At 44.9% G+C, this 16,037-nt stretch overlaps 1 protein-coding gene across 1 annotated transcript in view; it reads left to right on the plus strand.

Annotated features, from left to right (window-relative positions):
* whrnb (whirlin b) overlaps positions 1-16,037 on the plus strand; it is a 53,625-nt gene that overhangs the window by 12,013 nt on the left and 25,575 nt on the right. Inside the window, exons 2-3 of the mRNA XM_048243395.1 lie at positions 3,675-3,878; positions 7,262-7,387. Of these exons, the coding sequence (XP_048099352.1) occupies positions 3,675-3,878; positions 7,262-7,387 (330 nt within the window). The remainder of the gene's footprint in view (positions 1-3,674; positions 3,879-7,261; positions 7,388-16,037) is intronic.

Consider the following 16,037-nt stretch of genomic DNA (forward strand, 5'->3'; position numbering starts at 1 on the left):
GCCCTTTATAGAGTGATCTAGCATCATGTAGAATGGGATCCTGCCCTTTATAGAGTGATCTAGCATCATGTAGAATGGGATCCTGCCCTTTATAGAGTGATCTAGCATCATGTAGAATGGGATCCTGCCCTTTATAGAGTGATCTAGCATCATGTAGAATGGGATCCTGCCCTTTATAGAGTGATCTAGCATCATGTAGAATGGGATCCTGCCCATGTAGAATTTATAGAGTGATCTAGCATCATGTAGAATGGGATCCTGCCCTTTATAGAGTGATCTAGCATCATGTAGAATGGGATCCTGCCCTTTATAGAGTGATCTAGCATCATGTAGAATGGAATCCTGCCCTTTATAGAGTGATCTAGCATCATGTAGAATGGAATCCTGCCCTTTATGGACCCTTTCAGGAGAGTTCCATTACCAGCATCATAGTTGGCCCCACAAGACTTCCTTTTTAACATTCCATATGTTATCTTAATGCAGAGGAAGTAGATTGGGGCCCAAATAGAATGTTCAAGCATTGTTTGTGTTTACCTTGTTGAAAGGGTCCATAGAGTGATCTAGCATCATGTAGAATGGGATCCTGCCCTTTATAGAGTGATCTAGCATCATGTAGAATGGAATCCTGCCCTTTATAGAGTGATCTAGCATCATGTACTGTAGAATGCGATCCTGCCCTTTATAGAATGATCTAGCATCATATAGCATGGGATCCTGCCCTTTATAGAGTGATCTTGAATGGGATGTGTAATCTCACACTTAAACTTCCCTGAAGGGCTATTAGGAGAGTAATATGCGGAACAGTTTACTGCATTTTGTATAATTGTAGCTCTTCTCTAAAATGTGCCATCATCTACAGCACATGTGCATCTGTTGGCATCCGCAGCTGTAGAGAGAGAGAGAGAGAGAGAGAGAGAGAGAGGGAGCGAGAGAGAGAGGGAGAGAGAAAAAAGAGTGTTAGAGAAATAGATAGAGAATAGGCCTTAAGGCTGGGGCTTCAGAGATGGATGTGGGTTAATATGAAGCTCCCAGTCTCCGTGCTTAATTCTTTAGTGGGGCTGCAGGCATACATGTACAAGTCATTCAGCTCAGTCACAAGATTTCTGCAACTTCAAAAAATCCATCAGTGTTTCAAATGCTCCTAGACTGCCTCATAAGCAACCATTTGCAGTAAAACAGGTGTGTGTGTGTGACTGGAATGTTAGTGTGTGACTGGAATGTTAGTGTGTGACTGGAATGTTAGTGTGCGCGCTCGCGCGTGTGTGTGCTCATCTCCCTTTAAGGGTCTAAATTAGCAGGTTGTTTGTTTTAACAGGTTTTAATGAGGGAATCTTATTCAGGTTAACAACAGAAATTACTATGTGTGTGTACATACATCTGTATCTGTCTCTGCATCTCTCATCGCTCTTTGTGTGTGTGTGTATATGCGTGTGTGTGTGCGTGTGTGTGTGTGTTTGTGTGTGCGTGCGTGTGTGTGTGTGTGTATGGATTAATTAGTGAGAATTGTGAGTACATCTATGTTTAGACATCTGGACTCATCTCCGTTTAAGGGTCTAAATTAGCAGGTTGTTTGTTTTAACAGGTTTTAATGAGGCCGAGGGGAATCTTATTCAGGTTAACGTGTGTATATAGATGTGTCTGCATCTCTCTCTCTTTTGTGTGTGTGTGTGTGTGTGTGTGTGGGCATGTGTGTGTGTACAGTATGTGTGTACATGCTTGTGAGTCATCAGTATCATCCCGCAACTCCACTTGCGTACATCTCTCAAATAAGGGCAAAAATATCTCCTCTCTCTCTCCCTTACGTAAGGCAGATATAAATATCTGTAGTGTGGTGTGAATTGGCTCCCCACTTCCTATGTGTGTGTCTCTCATTCACTGGTGCTAAGCCACCGTGATGATCTGCTTTAAGTTCATTTCCCTGTTTGTTCTCTGCTTATTTCTCACTTCGTCACATTAAAGCTAGCACGAGATTGTTGTGCTTTAATGTGATTGTAGTGCTTCTGTTCTGCATAATTCATACAACAACAGTTTGCTGTATGCAAATCTATGTAAATGCGTGCGGGTAGGTAGTAGGCGGTAATCTCGTTAGAGCGCAGGCTACCAGAGCACTCTCCGCGTGTGACAGGAGGCTGCGGTGGACTCAGCTCCAGCTAGCGTGTGTGTGTGTGTGTGTGTGTGTGTGTGTATGCGTGGAGTTGTGTCATGACTCGGCAGTAGAGTGAGGCCATTTACTTGCCCTCAGTGGTCTGCTCTCTCTGTAGACTTGACTCAATGTATAAGGATGTTAGAATGTCTGGGAGTGTGGCTAATGGCTATAGCCTATTTTGTGCTCCTATTGAGCAGAGTGCATTTGTGTGAATACTGGCTGTATGCGTGTGTGCGTGTGTGTGTGTGTCCCTTTGTGTGGCCCTTTGTGTCTGTGTGTTATTGACACATCTGTGCAGATGACTCAGAGGGGCCTCACACACACACACACACACACACACACACACACACACACACACACACACACACACACACACACACACACACAGAGCATGCACTGCATGCACACACTCTTGTTCCCTTTGTCTAGCGTAGAAGAATGAGGCAGACACTGCCGACTCCAGGGCTAAGGCAGATCCAGCACTCACTCAATACATGAGGATGGAATGGCTGTGTTGTTATTGGTGGACAATCCACACTGTGAGAGCAGATAGAGAAACGCTGAGACAGAGAGACAGAGACAGAGCGAGCATGACATGACAGAGTGTTAACACAGTGCAGAGGTGGAGAGGCAGCAAGACAGATCATATGCATTTTGTGTGTGTGTGTGTGTGTGTGTGTGTGTGTGTCTGACAGTGAGAGTAAGAGAACGTGAGAGCCAGTGTAAGGAGTAGAGTAATGGTGATTTAAGATGTCTGTACCACTAACCAAGCTCTAGACATGCTCCTCTCTCCCCGTGGGTAATTAGATTCTGCACCATACTCCATACTCTCTCCTTCTTACTGAGGAGGGGAGCAGAGCGTTGGAGCCAGCAGGGCCACAGGAGGTGTGCTGGGGCCTTTTAGCGGCTGCCATGGCCCCACTGCAGGCTCCGCTACTACACAAATGAGTCCTGGTCCTGTGGTCCTGGGGTCACCTCTATGTGGACACAGCGCTCAGAGGCAGGCACAAAGTAGAGCGACAGCGACGCGTCCACTCCCTTCCCTGCAGGGTCCGTGTCCGAGTTAGGAATGAACAGATGAACAGACCTAAGCAGGTTCTCTAAGGGGAATGTGAAGAGAACTTATCCTTTGTGCCAATGTGTTAAACATGGCACCTTTATTAACTACGTATACCTCCACTCCTCCTACTTCTTCTGATATTTTCTTGATTGCTATTGACTTCTACAACAACAACTATTCCTAATACCACTCTAACAAATGTTACGACATTGTCCCACACTGCAGTAATTATTAACTTTATAAATCAAACAGTGGAAGGTACTGTAGGCATATTTCTCAAGATAATTATAATGATTTGCTCTTTTCTGTCTTCACCCCCTCTCTCTCTCTCTCTCTCTCTCTCTCTGTCCCTGTCTCTCACTCTCTCTGTCCCTCTCTTTCTCTGTCTCTCTCTGTCTCTCTCTCTGTCCCTCTCTCTCTCTCTGTCCCTATCTCTCTTTCTCTGTCCCTCTCTCACTACGTCTCCAGGTTCTGAAGGGCTTTAAGAAGCTGGCCATGTCCGTGTGCTCGATGGGCCGCATCCCCGGCGGCTACGTGACCAATCACGTCTACACATGGGTGGACCCGCAGGGCCGCAGTGTGTCCCCGCCGCCCGAGTTCCAGGAGCCGCCCGGGGCCCCGGGGAGACACTCCACACAGCAGCAGCTGCCCCAGCCACCCCCAGAGAAGAGGGTGAGTGAGAGGGAGGGACACACACACACACACACACACACACACACACACACACACACACACACACACACACACAGCAGCTGCCCCCACCGCCCCCAGAGAAGAGGATGAGTGTGTGGGAGGGTGCACAAGATGGAGTTACAGTGGATGATGCATGGGGCAACCTTTTGAGCAATGTCGTCAAAGATCCTTGATTACTAACCATGGCAGAACAAGCTCTCAAGCAAGCTCACAAAGAAGAACTATTTCTTGGTTGATACTTCAATGGAGTCTATGTAACAAGTAACATCATACATTATATCATATACTTAATATCAAATAGTGAACATTCACTTATATTAAATGTAATATGCTTTCATTTTGAATTTCAATAAATAAAAGGGGAGTCCTTTGGCATCAGTGATCTCACAGCGGCACCAGACATCAAAATAAAAATATTTTGATGTCTTTGACTGTGTCCTATGGTCCTAGGTTTACAATGTGTGGGGACAATTAGCCATTCAGAGAGCATCAATCCAGCTGTGACCATAACAATTCAGAAAAGGGGAGTCCTTTGCCATTTGCTGTCAAGCTGTTATTGAAAAATAAAATCAGAATTCCATGGAGGAGCTTCAACCCTCTCTGATGTCGCTGGGACCACATAACCGATTCTGTGTGTTTTGATTGGATAATCATGGTAATTTGCCTACTGATAATTTAAGTACTCCAGTAAAACAGTTGATGCCTAATATCAATGAGAATGTACCCAAACAACAAACATTGCACAGCAGCATTGCTCAAAAAGTTACCTTGCGTATCATCAGCTTTATGTTTCTACTGTCACGCAGGCAGCACAGAACTGGTTCAGAAGAGTCGTCCCTCTATTTCCGCAAGGCTACATTGAAAATGTTTGCTTAACCACTGAGTGATGCAGGTTCTAGAGGGAGGCATGTGGGACCTGGTTCAGAAGAGCCTTCCCTGTGTTTTAGCAACTTTCACAATGTCAGCTAAATGACTGACTGATGCCTGTGCAAGTCTTCTGGATCGTTCTCTGATTATGTCAGTGTCAGCCTAACCAGTCTACCCCAAAGGAGTAGGGTTTAACTTTGAATCCCAGATGGAGAGAGAGAAGTCTGTCTAATTAATGGAAATACTTTGCAGTGCAGGGGATTGTCATATATGAGACAAAGTTATGTCTAAATTGGCAGTTTCTGATAGCCTGACGAGCCAGACCCACATTAAAATGTAGGGTCTGGGCACTCACCGGTCCGAGGGGCGGGATAATTGGTTGTCTTTCAAATTCTCTCTGCACGCAATAGGACAGGCTATGAGTCCCATGCGTTTCCCACCAGCGGAGCTAGTTGGCTAGTTCAAACTTTTGCCAACTTAATAAAAGCTTAACTTGTCACTCTGTTCGCCAACAGCAACATCCATGTTATTTGTTTTCAAGTAGCAGGGAATTCAAGCCAAACCGTTGCAACTCTGCCATCAATCATTGTGTTAAGCCCACCTAACAACTCTATACACGATTTGATTGGCCTGATAGAAGTTTAATTTTTCGAGCTCACAAGCCAACGGAGAGTTGCTAGACTAGCCCTGGCAGCAAATGTAATTTGCTGCCGCTAGGGTGCGTCTAGATTTCTAGTCGTTTCTGACCATGTAGGAAATAGAATCTATACACAGTCAATCTCTGTACACAGTCAATCTACCTAGCTGTAAAAGGTCCAAAGCAAAGATTCTAGAACAGAGCTCTGTTCTAGAATCTTTGGTCCAAAGTAAAACCCCTGGCATGAGTGAGTTAGATGTGTTTTGATGCGTCAGCAGACCCATGTTTCCCCATCTCTGTGTCTGTCTGTGAGACTAAACTCCACTGACTCTGGGTAATGGCCTTTGAGGGCAGGGTTACATGGAGGTTAATATGAGCCTCTAGCATCATTCTCAACTATGAGGCCAAAACAAGATGCCTCAAGGTCCTTTTTAGCCTTTTCCACCATCCTCTCTCTCCATCTCCCTCTCTCAGTCTCTCTCTGAAACACACACACTTTTCCGGTCACAACACACACACACACACACACACAGAGACACACATACACACACAGACACACACACACACATCCCCCACCTCCATTCTGCTTTACCAGTGAAATGTGCAGAGTAAGCTCCATGCGTATGGAGCGCTCTTATCTTATCCCAGGGCTGCACATTCAGATGGCAGAGAAGGCCATGTACACCCCCAACACACACACACAAACTACATTAACTTTCTCCTCAAAGTACACTGTACACAACACTGAGGGGGGAATTTATGGGCTAAAAATGTCCACAGATGATTTTTGGGAATTATCTATACATATGTTTTGTGATAGTGCTGGATGAGCATGGCCGAACAGAGATGATTTCTAATTAAAGAAGTGACAGTGATGTATGTTGTTTGGTCTGCGGCTTGGGGTGGGGTGAGGGTGTCGTGAATATGAAAACTCACTGGCAAAATAGGTGGTTTTATACTAGCCGAGAGATAAATCACACTTACATGCTCTCTCTTTCTCTCTCTCTCTTTCTCTTTCTCCCTCTCTCTCTTTCTCTTGCTCTCATCTTTCATCTCATCTCTCTGTCTCCCACAGATTCTCTTGTGTTTTGTCTCTATCTGTTTCAGATTGTCTCTCTTTCCCTTTTTCCTTCTCCCTCTCTCCCTATTTTTCTTTCTTTCTCTCTCTTTTTTCTGTCCCTTTGGCTTTGCAAGTCTCTGGACATCTTCTCTGTGTCAGAGTGATTGATTTTTATGTCCAGACCCTTCTGATGTCCAATCAATCATCCCAGAGCGCCACCAGACATCAAAATAGAAAAAGATGTATTTGTCTTTGACTGGGTCCTGTGGTAATCTGTTTACAATGTGTGGAAACAATTAGCCATTCTCCAGCTGTGTCCTAAAGGGTGTCTGTTGCCCCTCCCCAGTCCCGATAGAGATCTGTTCTCAGATCCATTTAGCCTCAAATAGTGAAATGCTTGTAAGACACTAGAAGCCATAATTTCTCTCACTCTAATTACGCTAATTAAACACTCTTATGGGAAAATAGGACACAATAAGTGAGTGCAGAGATTGATTGATTCGTGTGAATATTTCTGTTCGAGAGAGAGAGAGAGAGAGAGAGAGAGAGAGAGAGAGAGAGAGAGAGAGAGTTTACACACACATTTGTCTCTGTGTAAGTTGAACATGTCTCCATGCTCTGGTTATTGTCTTGCATTCATTATTTTTTTAACATTTTAAATTTCTGATTATGTAATATTCACCTTTAGAGACTTTTACATTTCGTGAAGCCATCAGTGGTCTGTACAGTACTGTGGCCGTTTGGGCAGGTTTGTCCAATATATAAATACTGGAATGTCTCCTCCGATCCTCTGCCCAGGTAAATGTGAACATGGAGGACGGACGCCCCCTCGGCCTGATGATCCGCGGCGGCGCTGAGTACGGCCTGGGCATCTACATCACAGGAGTGGACCGGGGCTCTGCTGCCGAGTACGCTGGCCTCAAGGTAAGGCGTCCCACACGCCAGCATGTCCCCAACCCTCCCTCTCCACACCCCCAGCATGGCATGCTGCTGGTCCCTGCTGGTCGTTAAGCTCAAACCACATCTGATCGATCCAAAAACCAGGGGTGCGTTTCCCAAAATCATAGTTGCTAACCTGTTAGAAACTTAGTTGGTTGGCAATGGGAAAACCAACAAACTAACTTAGCTAGCAACTATGGTTTTGGGAAATGCGCCCCAGGACTGTAATGTAATTATGTGAGCTGCATCGAGAGTGCAGAGCAGGAGAACACCAACAGTACTGAAACCAATTAAGTGGTTGAACCTGACTGGAAAGGTATGCTCTACCTTTAAGGTACATTTGTACAGTGCATTGCATTATAAATATTCAGTAAGCATATTGTGATATTGTGAGATGCTATTGTGCACAGCACCAGCTTGTAAAGTGATTTTTCCATTGATCCCAACCTGAGCTCACTGACATGCCTGTCTGGTGTTCATCACCCTGTTTCTTTCTCGGTGTCACCTTTGTGTCTCCAACATGTCTGGGGGTTTCCCCACGGCTGTGTTTCTGTCAGCTCACCTGTGTTTCTTTTTCATTCTCACTTGGTCATTCATACCACTTACTCATTATACTCATCCATCCATTGCATATGCATATTACTTACATTTTCCATCAAGTCCTGACTCTTTATTCAGTTGTCCTATCTTCATACCAGCTATACTATACTGCATATGTCTGTCCAACCCACCCAAAATATTGTTTCTCCACATGAATAAAATGACAAAGATAACAGGGTCTCAGCTCAACGGGGTGTAGTGAGAAGTCTAGGGCTAAAACATGCCCTCCCAAATCCATGCTGTCAGGCCACTCTGTCTCTGCCACACCTGTTGCCAACAAAAAGATGTGAAAACAAGCCCTCAGTAAATCCAAATATAGTCTGTGAAAGATTGAATAGGGGCCTGACACCTTGGCAACTGCTTCATGACAGGAAGATGAAAGATGCAGTGGAGGCCTGTGTCCCCTGCTGGGTGACTTCAGCTCCTGCTTCTGCGTGCATGGTGTCTTTGTGGCATTACCCGCCACTAAAAGTGCGACGGAAATGAAATGGAATGGAATTGAATTATTGGTGCTTTTGTAAGAGGAGAGGTCGGACTAAGGGTAAATGCTGGAAGGGAACGACAGGCCTTTGTGTCTTCTGAGCGCAAATGTGTCCATTTTCATTGTTCTGGCTGGGTGGAGGTAATTGAAGTTTGCAGGCACGTTCATGGCTCTTTAAGAGTAACTGTGTTTTGCCGGTTGAGTGTCGCAAACAGTAATATTCAATGGCGTAGTTGCTTTCTCCGAGCGACTGGGTCATATGAGGTGAGAGAAGGTGGCCATTTTGGCTCTCACTGGAAAACTTTTTCTTCACCATTCCTCTCTTTATTTCCCTCTCCCCTATTCTCTTTCTTCTTTTCTTCTCTCTTCTGCTTTTATAACTGCTCGATTCAGTCTGTTTGATGTCTGAATGGATGAAACTGACTCAGATAGAGATAAGAGACATTCGGAATTCTTGGCAGAAACTCTGGAATGCTCTACCAACAACATTTATATTCTGTTGAGTCGACAGTTTTATCCTAAGTTGCCAGGTTTGTTGTGAGTTGCCTGCACAATGAGACTGAGACATTTTTCACCTGCACCCTCTTGGTATCTACAGCCAGCCCTTATGTCCAGATCGGCTCATGTTCTCTCCACTTGACTCTGGAGTTCAGTTCAGCTCTTTCACTTTAATTCCTTCAAGAGAGTCACACTTTACTTGAGTTCGACACTGACAAAACCTTAGTTTGTTTCAGCCTGGAAAACATAAATACAAAAAGTAGGCGTTTGAGTGACTGTTTTTCAAGAGCAGACTTGAAGGAGGCTGGAAGAATTTCAGTTGGGATGGAAATGCTTTTCGGGAGGGGATTTGTCATGTCATCATTGTTTCTCCTTTTACTACTGGCGATGGTTGTTTGTGGTGGTGCCTTCCCCTCCTCCCGTGCCTCTGGAGCAGTCTGTTAGTCTTTCATCCGGGCTGCAGTGGCTTTGTTGTGCTGGCTGACTGGCTGGAGAGCCTTTGATAGCCCGGATTGTCTCTCTCTGAACCTGGCCGAGATGACACAACAGCTGGGGTCTCGTCTGGCTGACAAATCGCCCACAGAGAGTAGGATTGCCGTACTGCTGAGTGGCACGCAGACCTCCTCCTCCTCTCGGTTAATCACACACATACTGTACACACACATATACACACACACACACACACACACACATAATGTACACACACACACACACAAACACACACACAAACAAACACACACACACACACACACACACACACACACACACACACACAGACACACATACCCACACAGACACACAGAAACACACACACACAGAAACACACACACTCTCTCTCCCTCACACACACACACACACACACACACACACACACACACAAACACACACACACCCTCCTCACATAACAAAACATATGGCCGGGGCATTCATCCGTTTAAATGAGAAATGCAGGATTTTGAAGCCCTATGACGCCATTCACGTAATAAAGCTCACTAAAAGGACATTCTTCATTTGCTTTAATTGTGCAATCCTGTTAATTACTCAATTTTTCACCAGTCTGTCCCAGAGGCTGGCATGGAACACAACACTCTCCTTTCAGCATCAATCTCCCCTCCTCAAAACAACAGGAAAGTGAAAAAGACAAAAAAAGTTTTGGGGTTTATATCCTCCAGATCTGACCTGAGAGAAAGTGGACGAACAAGAGAGTGGAGAAGCTAGGTGAAGGATGCTGAGTACATTTTCACCAGAGATGGGGGCTGGACTGTGGCGATCAGGTGTGCTGCTCTGAGGTAAGGTGAGGTGTCATTTCACATATACACCGGAGAGCTGTTACATTTCTAGTGCTAGAGGTAGGGGATTTCACAAAGCGGCCCAATCAACAACTAAGCCTATTTACCGTCAAAAACAAAATCACTAACAAATCAACCTTTGTGGGCAAGAAAAACATCACCAACAAAACAGCCTTGTAGAGCATTTCTTCAAGCAGGCACCTTCCTTCATTAGTGTTTCCTTTTCCATTAGGCCCACAACACCCCCGGAAGGCTCAACAGTGGTATCATGGTGTCCTAGACTCACCCTCCTCCACACTCATGATGGGTTCTCTGCCAACAAATACCGACAATTTCTTTGGTCATTTCTTTTCGTTGCTATTTTCGTTGCTATGATCTGATCAGCAACATATCAACATACCAAGAAATATCATAAATCCTTCAGTCATTCCTCTTCATCGATGTGGGTTTATGATAGGATCAGCAACATATCCAACCAACACACATGCCTTTGATGCAGGCTCCAGCAACTACCACTCCAGAAACATAGTGGCAAGAATTTGCACATGTCAGAGTCAATTCAGGTTGCAGCATGACCCCAAGTAGTCTATGAGCACCTCAGCCATAGCCATTGGCTTGCCTTTTCACTAGCCTCTGATAGCTGTTTTAAAGCTCCTTTCAGTGAGCATCCTCGAAAACCAAAGTCTAAAAGAAGGGTTGTGACTGACTTTGCTACAAAGCCTCTAGCACCTCATCTCCACTGGATCTTGTGTGTGCTTGCCAGCCACATTCTCTTACCTCTGCTACCAGTTCTGCATACTTTGATTCTTCCTTTCAAAGGCTTCCTCCACACATCTTCAAAGGAAATAGTTAACTCGATCTCACTCTCCGAATACAACACCATGTCTGGTCTCAAAGCAGTCACAAAGTTGAAAGGAACTGTTGGGTAAAAATGGTCTGTGAGTGCATGAAAATATATACCCAAAAACGAAAGAGAGCATTTGACAGATTAAAAGGAGGATAATACACACACACACACACACACACACACATTTGTCCTTTGAGCTAAATATCAAAGGTTAATTTTAATCTACTTAAAATATTTGCTCTCTTAGCCAGCACTCTCAGTCAGCAGTTTTTGTTTTACATTTTGTGGATTATTTATGGGACTAGAAATACTGGAAGTATTGAGTGCTGGAAACACACAGAGAAGTGTATTCACCAAATGAACAGCAAATAAACAGCAAATGGTCATCATAAACCACAAGATTGACCACAAGATGAAGAAAAGTGACAAACTTTTCCTTCAGATGATCCTGCCGTGAGTCATTTCACATAGAAGTCGGGCTGATCTCTCTGTCTGTGATGAGGCTCCACTGGGGATGTCCTTGAATATATATTTGAATAGCTGCTGTTAACCTCTTGGAATGAAAACAAGACAAAGTTTCCCAAAGTCAATTTGGTTCCTAGCGCACTCCATCTTATCAACACTTTCCAGCAATGTCTCCCCATCCCCCTCTTTCTCTTTCAATCTCTCTCTCATTCTCTACCTCTCGCTGTCTGTTTTAATAACTCAAATCTTTCCTTCCATTTCTCTCTCTCACTCTCTCTCTCGCTCTCCCTTTTCATTTGGCGAGGGCAATGACTTCCGCTCTTGCTTTAATGAAGGCTGGGCTAAATTAAAAATCCAGGTGTAATGGTCCGGGGTGGAGGGTGAGCCGAGGTGACTGATAGCCTCACTGCTGTCCCCATCTGCATGACCTGACTCTGGGTATAATGGCTGTCACCCACACACACACACACACACACACACACACTCCAACCTCCTTCCTTGCACTGAGTGTGCTGCTGTCACCCCCATTCCCTTATCACCCTCCCCCCTCCACACACACACACACACACACACACACACACCCCATCCTCCTTCCCTGGACTAAGCGTGCTGCTGTCACCTGGAGTCCTGGGCTGTCTGGCGGCCCCTGCTGGCGGTGGACGCAGGCGTGTTCATCTGTCACCGCTAATCCGTCTGTGCCCACCTGGCATCTTGTCCTGCGCTGGTCAGGCGCCCAGTGGTCAGATGGCTGCGGTGTTTGCAGGAGACGTGCCGCTGTCGCTTTAGGGGGGGTGAAGCAGGAGGTTATGGTGGTGGCGGGGGGTGGTGGTGCAGGAGGAGGAGGTGGTGGTGGTGGTGGTGCAGGAGGAGGAGGTGGTGGTGGTGGGGGGGTGATGGTGCAGGAGGAGGAGGAGGTGGGGGGTGGTGGTGCAGGAGGAGGAGGAGGATGGTGGCGGGGGGTGGTGATGGTGGCGGGGGTGGTGGTGCAGGAGGAGGAGGTGATGGTGGCGGGGGTGGTGGTGCAGGAGATGTGATGGGTTTGCACATTTGCTTTATCTACTCTGACCCCCAGCGTTGCTCAGGCTCTACACCCTCTTTATTACAGGCCACCTGGAAAACATCACAAGCCAGCCGAGTGTTTCCGGTCACTAAAATTAGCCTCCTCTCTTCCTCTCTCTCTCTCTCTGTCCATCTTTCCTATCTCTCCCTCTCTTTTTATTCCTTTCCTTAATATATCTCCTTTATCTCTCTCTCTCTCTCTCTCTCTCTCTCTGTTCCTAACGTCTGGGAACACGGCATATGGATCAGTGCACCTGTTCCCTCCCAGGGATCCAGTGGTACCACTTAATCACCAGCCCAAATTAAACACCATTTGCATCTCATTACCATGTTTGCTTACCCTTCACTAAGTGTGAAGGCACTGGATCCCTACATGACCTCTTATGTCTGAGAAGACACCAAGGCAGAAGAGCAGCACTCTGTGGCAGTGCATACAGGCTACTCTAAAAGCGTGGAACGCAGTTAGCATTGAGGCTGAGAAACTCTTGTACTCGTCTCAGCTGGCGTGCTGCTTCAGTGAAAGGCCGCGTATGCTCGAAGGACAGAAGAGATGGACAGCGAAAACAGTCTGGGGTCGGGCGAAGGACAGATGGAAAGACGTGGAGTATAGACCAAGTGGCGAAGAAAGACAGAAGGACACAAACAGACAGATGAGCGCATGGGATGGAGTAGGCACTTGTACGAGAGGAGAGAGAGAGCGTGGTCAGATGTCTGGGTGACTGGGAGACATTTCTGTGTGTGTGTGTATCACGTGTTATGTGTGTTAGTGTAATGTGATGAGAGAGAGGATGACTGTGTGTGTGTGTGTATATGTGTGTGTGTGTATATGTGTGTGTGTGTGTGTGAGAGAGAGAAAGAGAGGTAAGACAGGACATGGGATGAGAGAGGGGGTGTGCGTTGGTCCTTGAGGCCTTTGCAGGTCATAAATCAGGCCCCCCCATAGACCTCTCTACTGTACAGCCGTGAGGAATGGAGCCCCCGTGCTGCTGATGCAGGTGCATAAACGACATTAGCACTCTCCAGGAAAAACACGGCAAAGTCAATATCCAATTTCCCTCTATTCTCTCCATTCCACTCGCCTCCCCAGGAAAAGAACCAAAGGAGGAAATGTACCAGCACTGTAAAAAGTTTAACGTAAAATTTACAGCAACTTGCTGGCAGCAAATAACCAGCAAGTTGCTGTATTTCACTCTACAGTACACCTACTGTACATGAAATCACAGTACCTATGCCTGATACTGTAAATGCAAACTACAGTAGTACTACCAGTGCTGTAATGTATACAGTATTGAATTGTCTACCATATTTTTAATCACAGTACTTATGGATCATACTGTAACTTAGTACAGTAGTAATACCAGTGCTGTAATATTATATACAGTAATTTTGGGAAATTCATATCCTGCTTTTATCTACAGCCAGGATAAATTTGACTAGGCCTAGGTATATGGTTTAGGCTACACAAACTTGCATAAATAACCATTGACAACTTGTTATCAGTTTGAAAAGCAAGTACATTTATTCACTTTTTTCCGTTTAGAAATTCTCGCGGTGCTGCATCCTAACGTTAGACCAACGGTTGCAGTCAGCCTGATCCACCACCAGTAGCAGAGTGAAGCAGCACCTAGCAGAAATAGAAGAAAAAAAGATAAACAGTGTTAGATAACAATTTTCAACTGAAACTGAAGGCTACTTACAAGTGAAACTTTAGAATAATCATTTATATATATACTGTATGTTTTTGAGTTTACTGTCAAAATGCCAGGCTGAAGATGGTGTTAGCATAACTCAGTTTCAAGAAGGTATATTTAGCTGCTAACGTTAGCCAGCTGGGTGAGCTCATTGATGATGTTTGCTTGCAGCAACACATATGGCAGCAACAGCCATTCGCTTTGTTAGTCCGAACAACGGTTAATGATAGTCAGATGTGACTTAAAGTTAACTTATATCAATATTGCTAAAGTTAGCCTATTAAACTCACAAAACCGTACATGATTACGATGAGTTAACGTTACATAAGTTAGCTGGTAGCAGCTAAACCTCCAGCAGCACATCATCTTCAGCCTAACATTGTGACAGTAACATACTAGGCCTAGCACTACTAGCTTAATGTTTTATATAAATTATATGAATATAATAAACTGTAACTTACTGAGAACCAAGGTAGGCCTAATATAAATGAGACTGCCAAAACGTTAACGTAACATAAAACATAAACCTTAATGCCACCTTCACAGCAACAGCAACTATGATAGCTAGCCTAACAGTACTTACTTAGTTGATCCAACAAGCATGGATGAGTTTGTAAGTTAGACAGTACAACGCATATAGACTGTACACATGCCGAATTTAATGTAGTACAATTTCACAATGAAACATTAACGTTACATAAATAAATGCTTGCTTACCATTAAGGTGGAGCTGCTAACTTGACAGAGTGCTGAACACCGTTGGTCTGACTGACTGAACTGTTGCTCAAAAAATGATCTCCCCGCCGACAGTTCAAACGCCGTCGCGCGGTGCACGTTTCAATCACCACGTCAAAATTTCCCAGTAAACCATAAATCCATGACTTTTAGATATCTTTTCAAAATGATGATTTGGATGGAAAATCAACATAATATCAATGTCACCTTGCTATCTGGGAGCTTAACTTTGTATTTATGTGCAAAAAGAAAACAGAAAACCCCAACTGATTTTCCGCCATGTTTTTTCAACATTTTCAAAAAGCTGTCAAGTGAGGGAGGAGTCAGATTTATTACTGTGTTATGATTCGCAGCAAATTTTTATTACTGTAGTTTGACCATTTTTGACCATAATTCATAGCGAAACTACAGCAACATACTGTATTCACAAATACAGTACACATTTTTCTCAAAAACAGCAGTGATGCTGTGAAAATCACAGAATCTTGTTACAGTGAGCGCACTAGCTCTCTCGTCTGTTTAAAAACACACATCTCTCTGTTGGACCTGCGGTGGCACGATGTCTTCTTCCCCTCTCTGCCTCGCAGGCCTTTCGTTCTTCCGTTCACGAGTGCTTGGCAGTCAAGCCGAGTGGTCCAACATCCCTGCTTGTAGCTTTCTCGTAAGGATCACTTGGTGATGGGCAGAGAGCTTTCCCGGCAACAAGGCGGGCGGTTGCCATGCCAGCAGCCATGCTGTTCGGGTTCACCGAACATGATGTTGGAACGAAGCAGTGCGGAGGACAAACGAACGCTCAAAATGTCCAAAAGAGAACCAACACTCAACACAACTTGCATCCAGATAACAAAGTTTGTGTTGTTTCCGAGTTCCAACACATTGCTTTTGATATTTGTTACACAATATGTGTTGAAAATAACACAACTTCCGTTGAAAACAACACAACATGCATTGTTTTTTTTTAACACATCTC

Source organism: Alosa alosa, chromosome 5, assembly GCF_017589495.1.
Source record: "Alosa alosa isolate M-15738 ecotype Scorff River chromosome 5, AALO_Geno_1.1, whole genome shotgun sequence".
Classification (NCBI taxonomy): Eukaryota; Metazoa; Chordata; class Actinopteri; order Clupeiformes; family Clupeidae; genus Alosa; species Alosa alosa.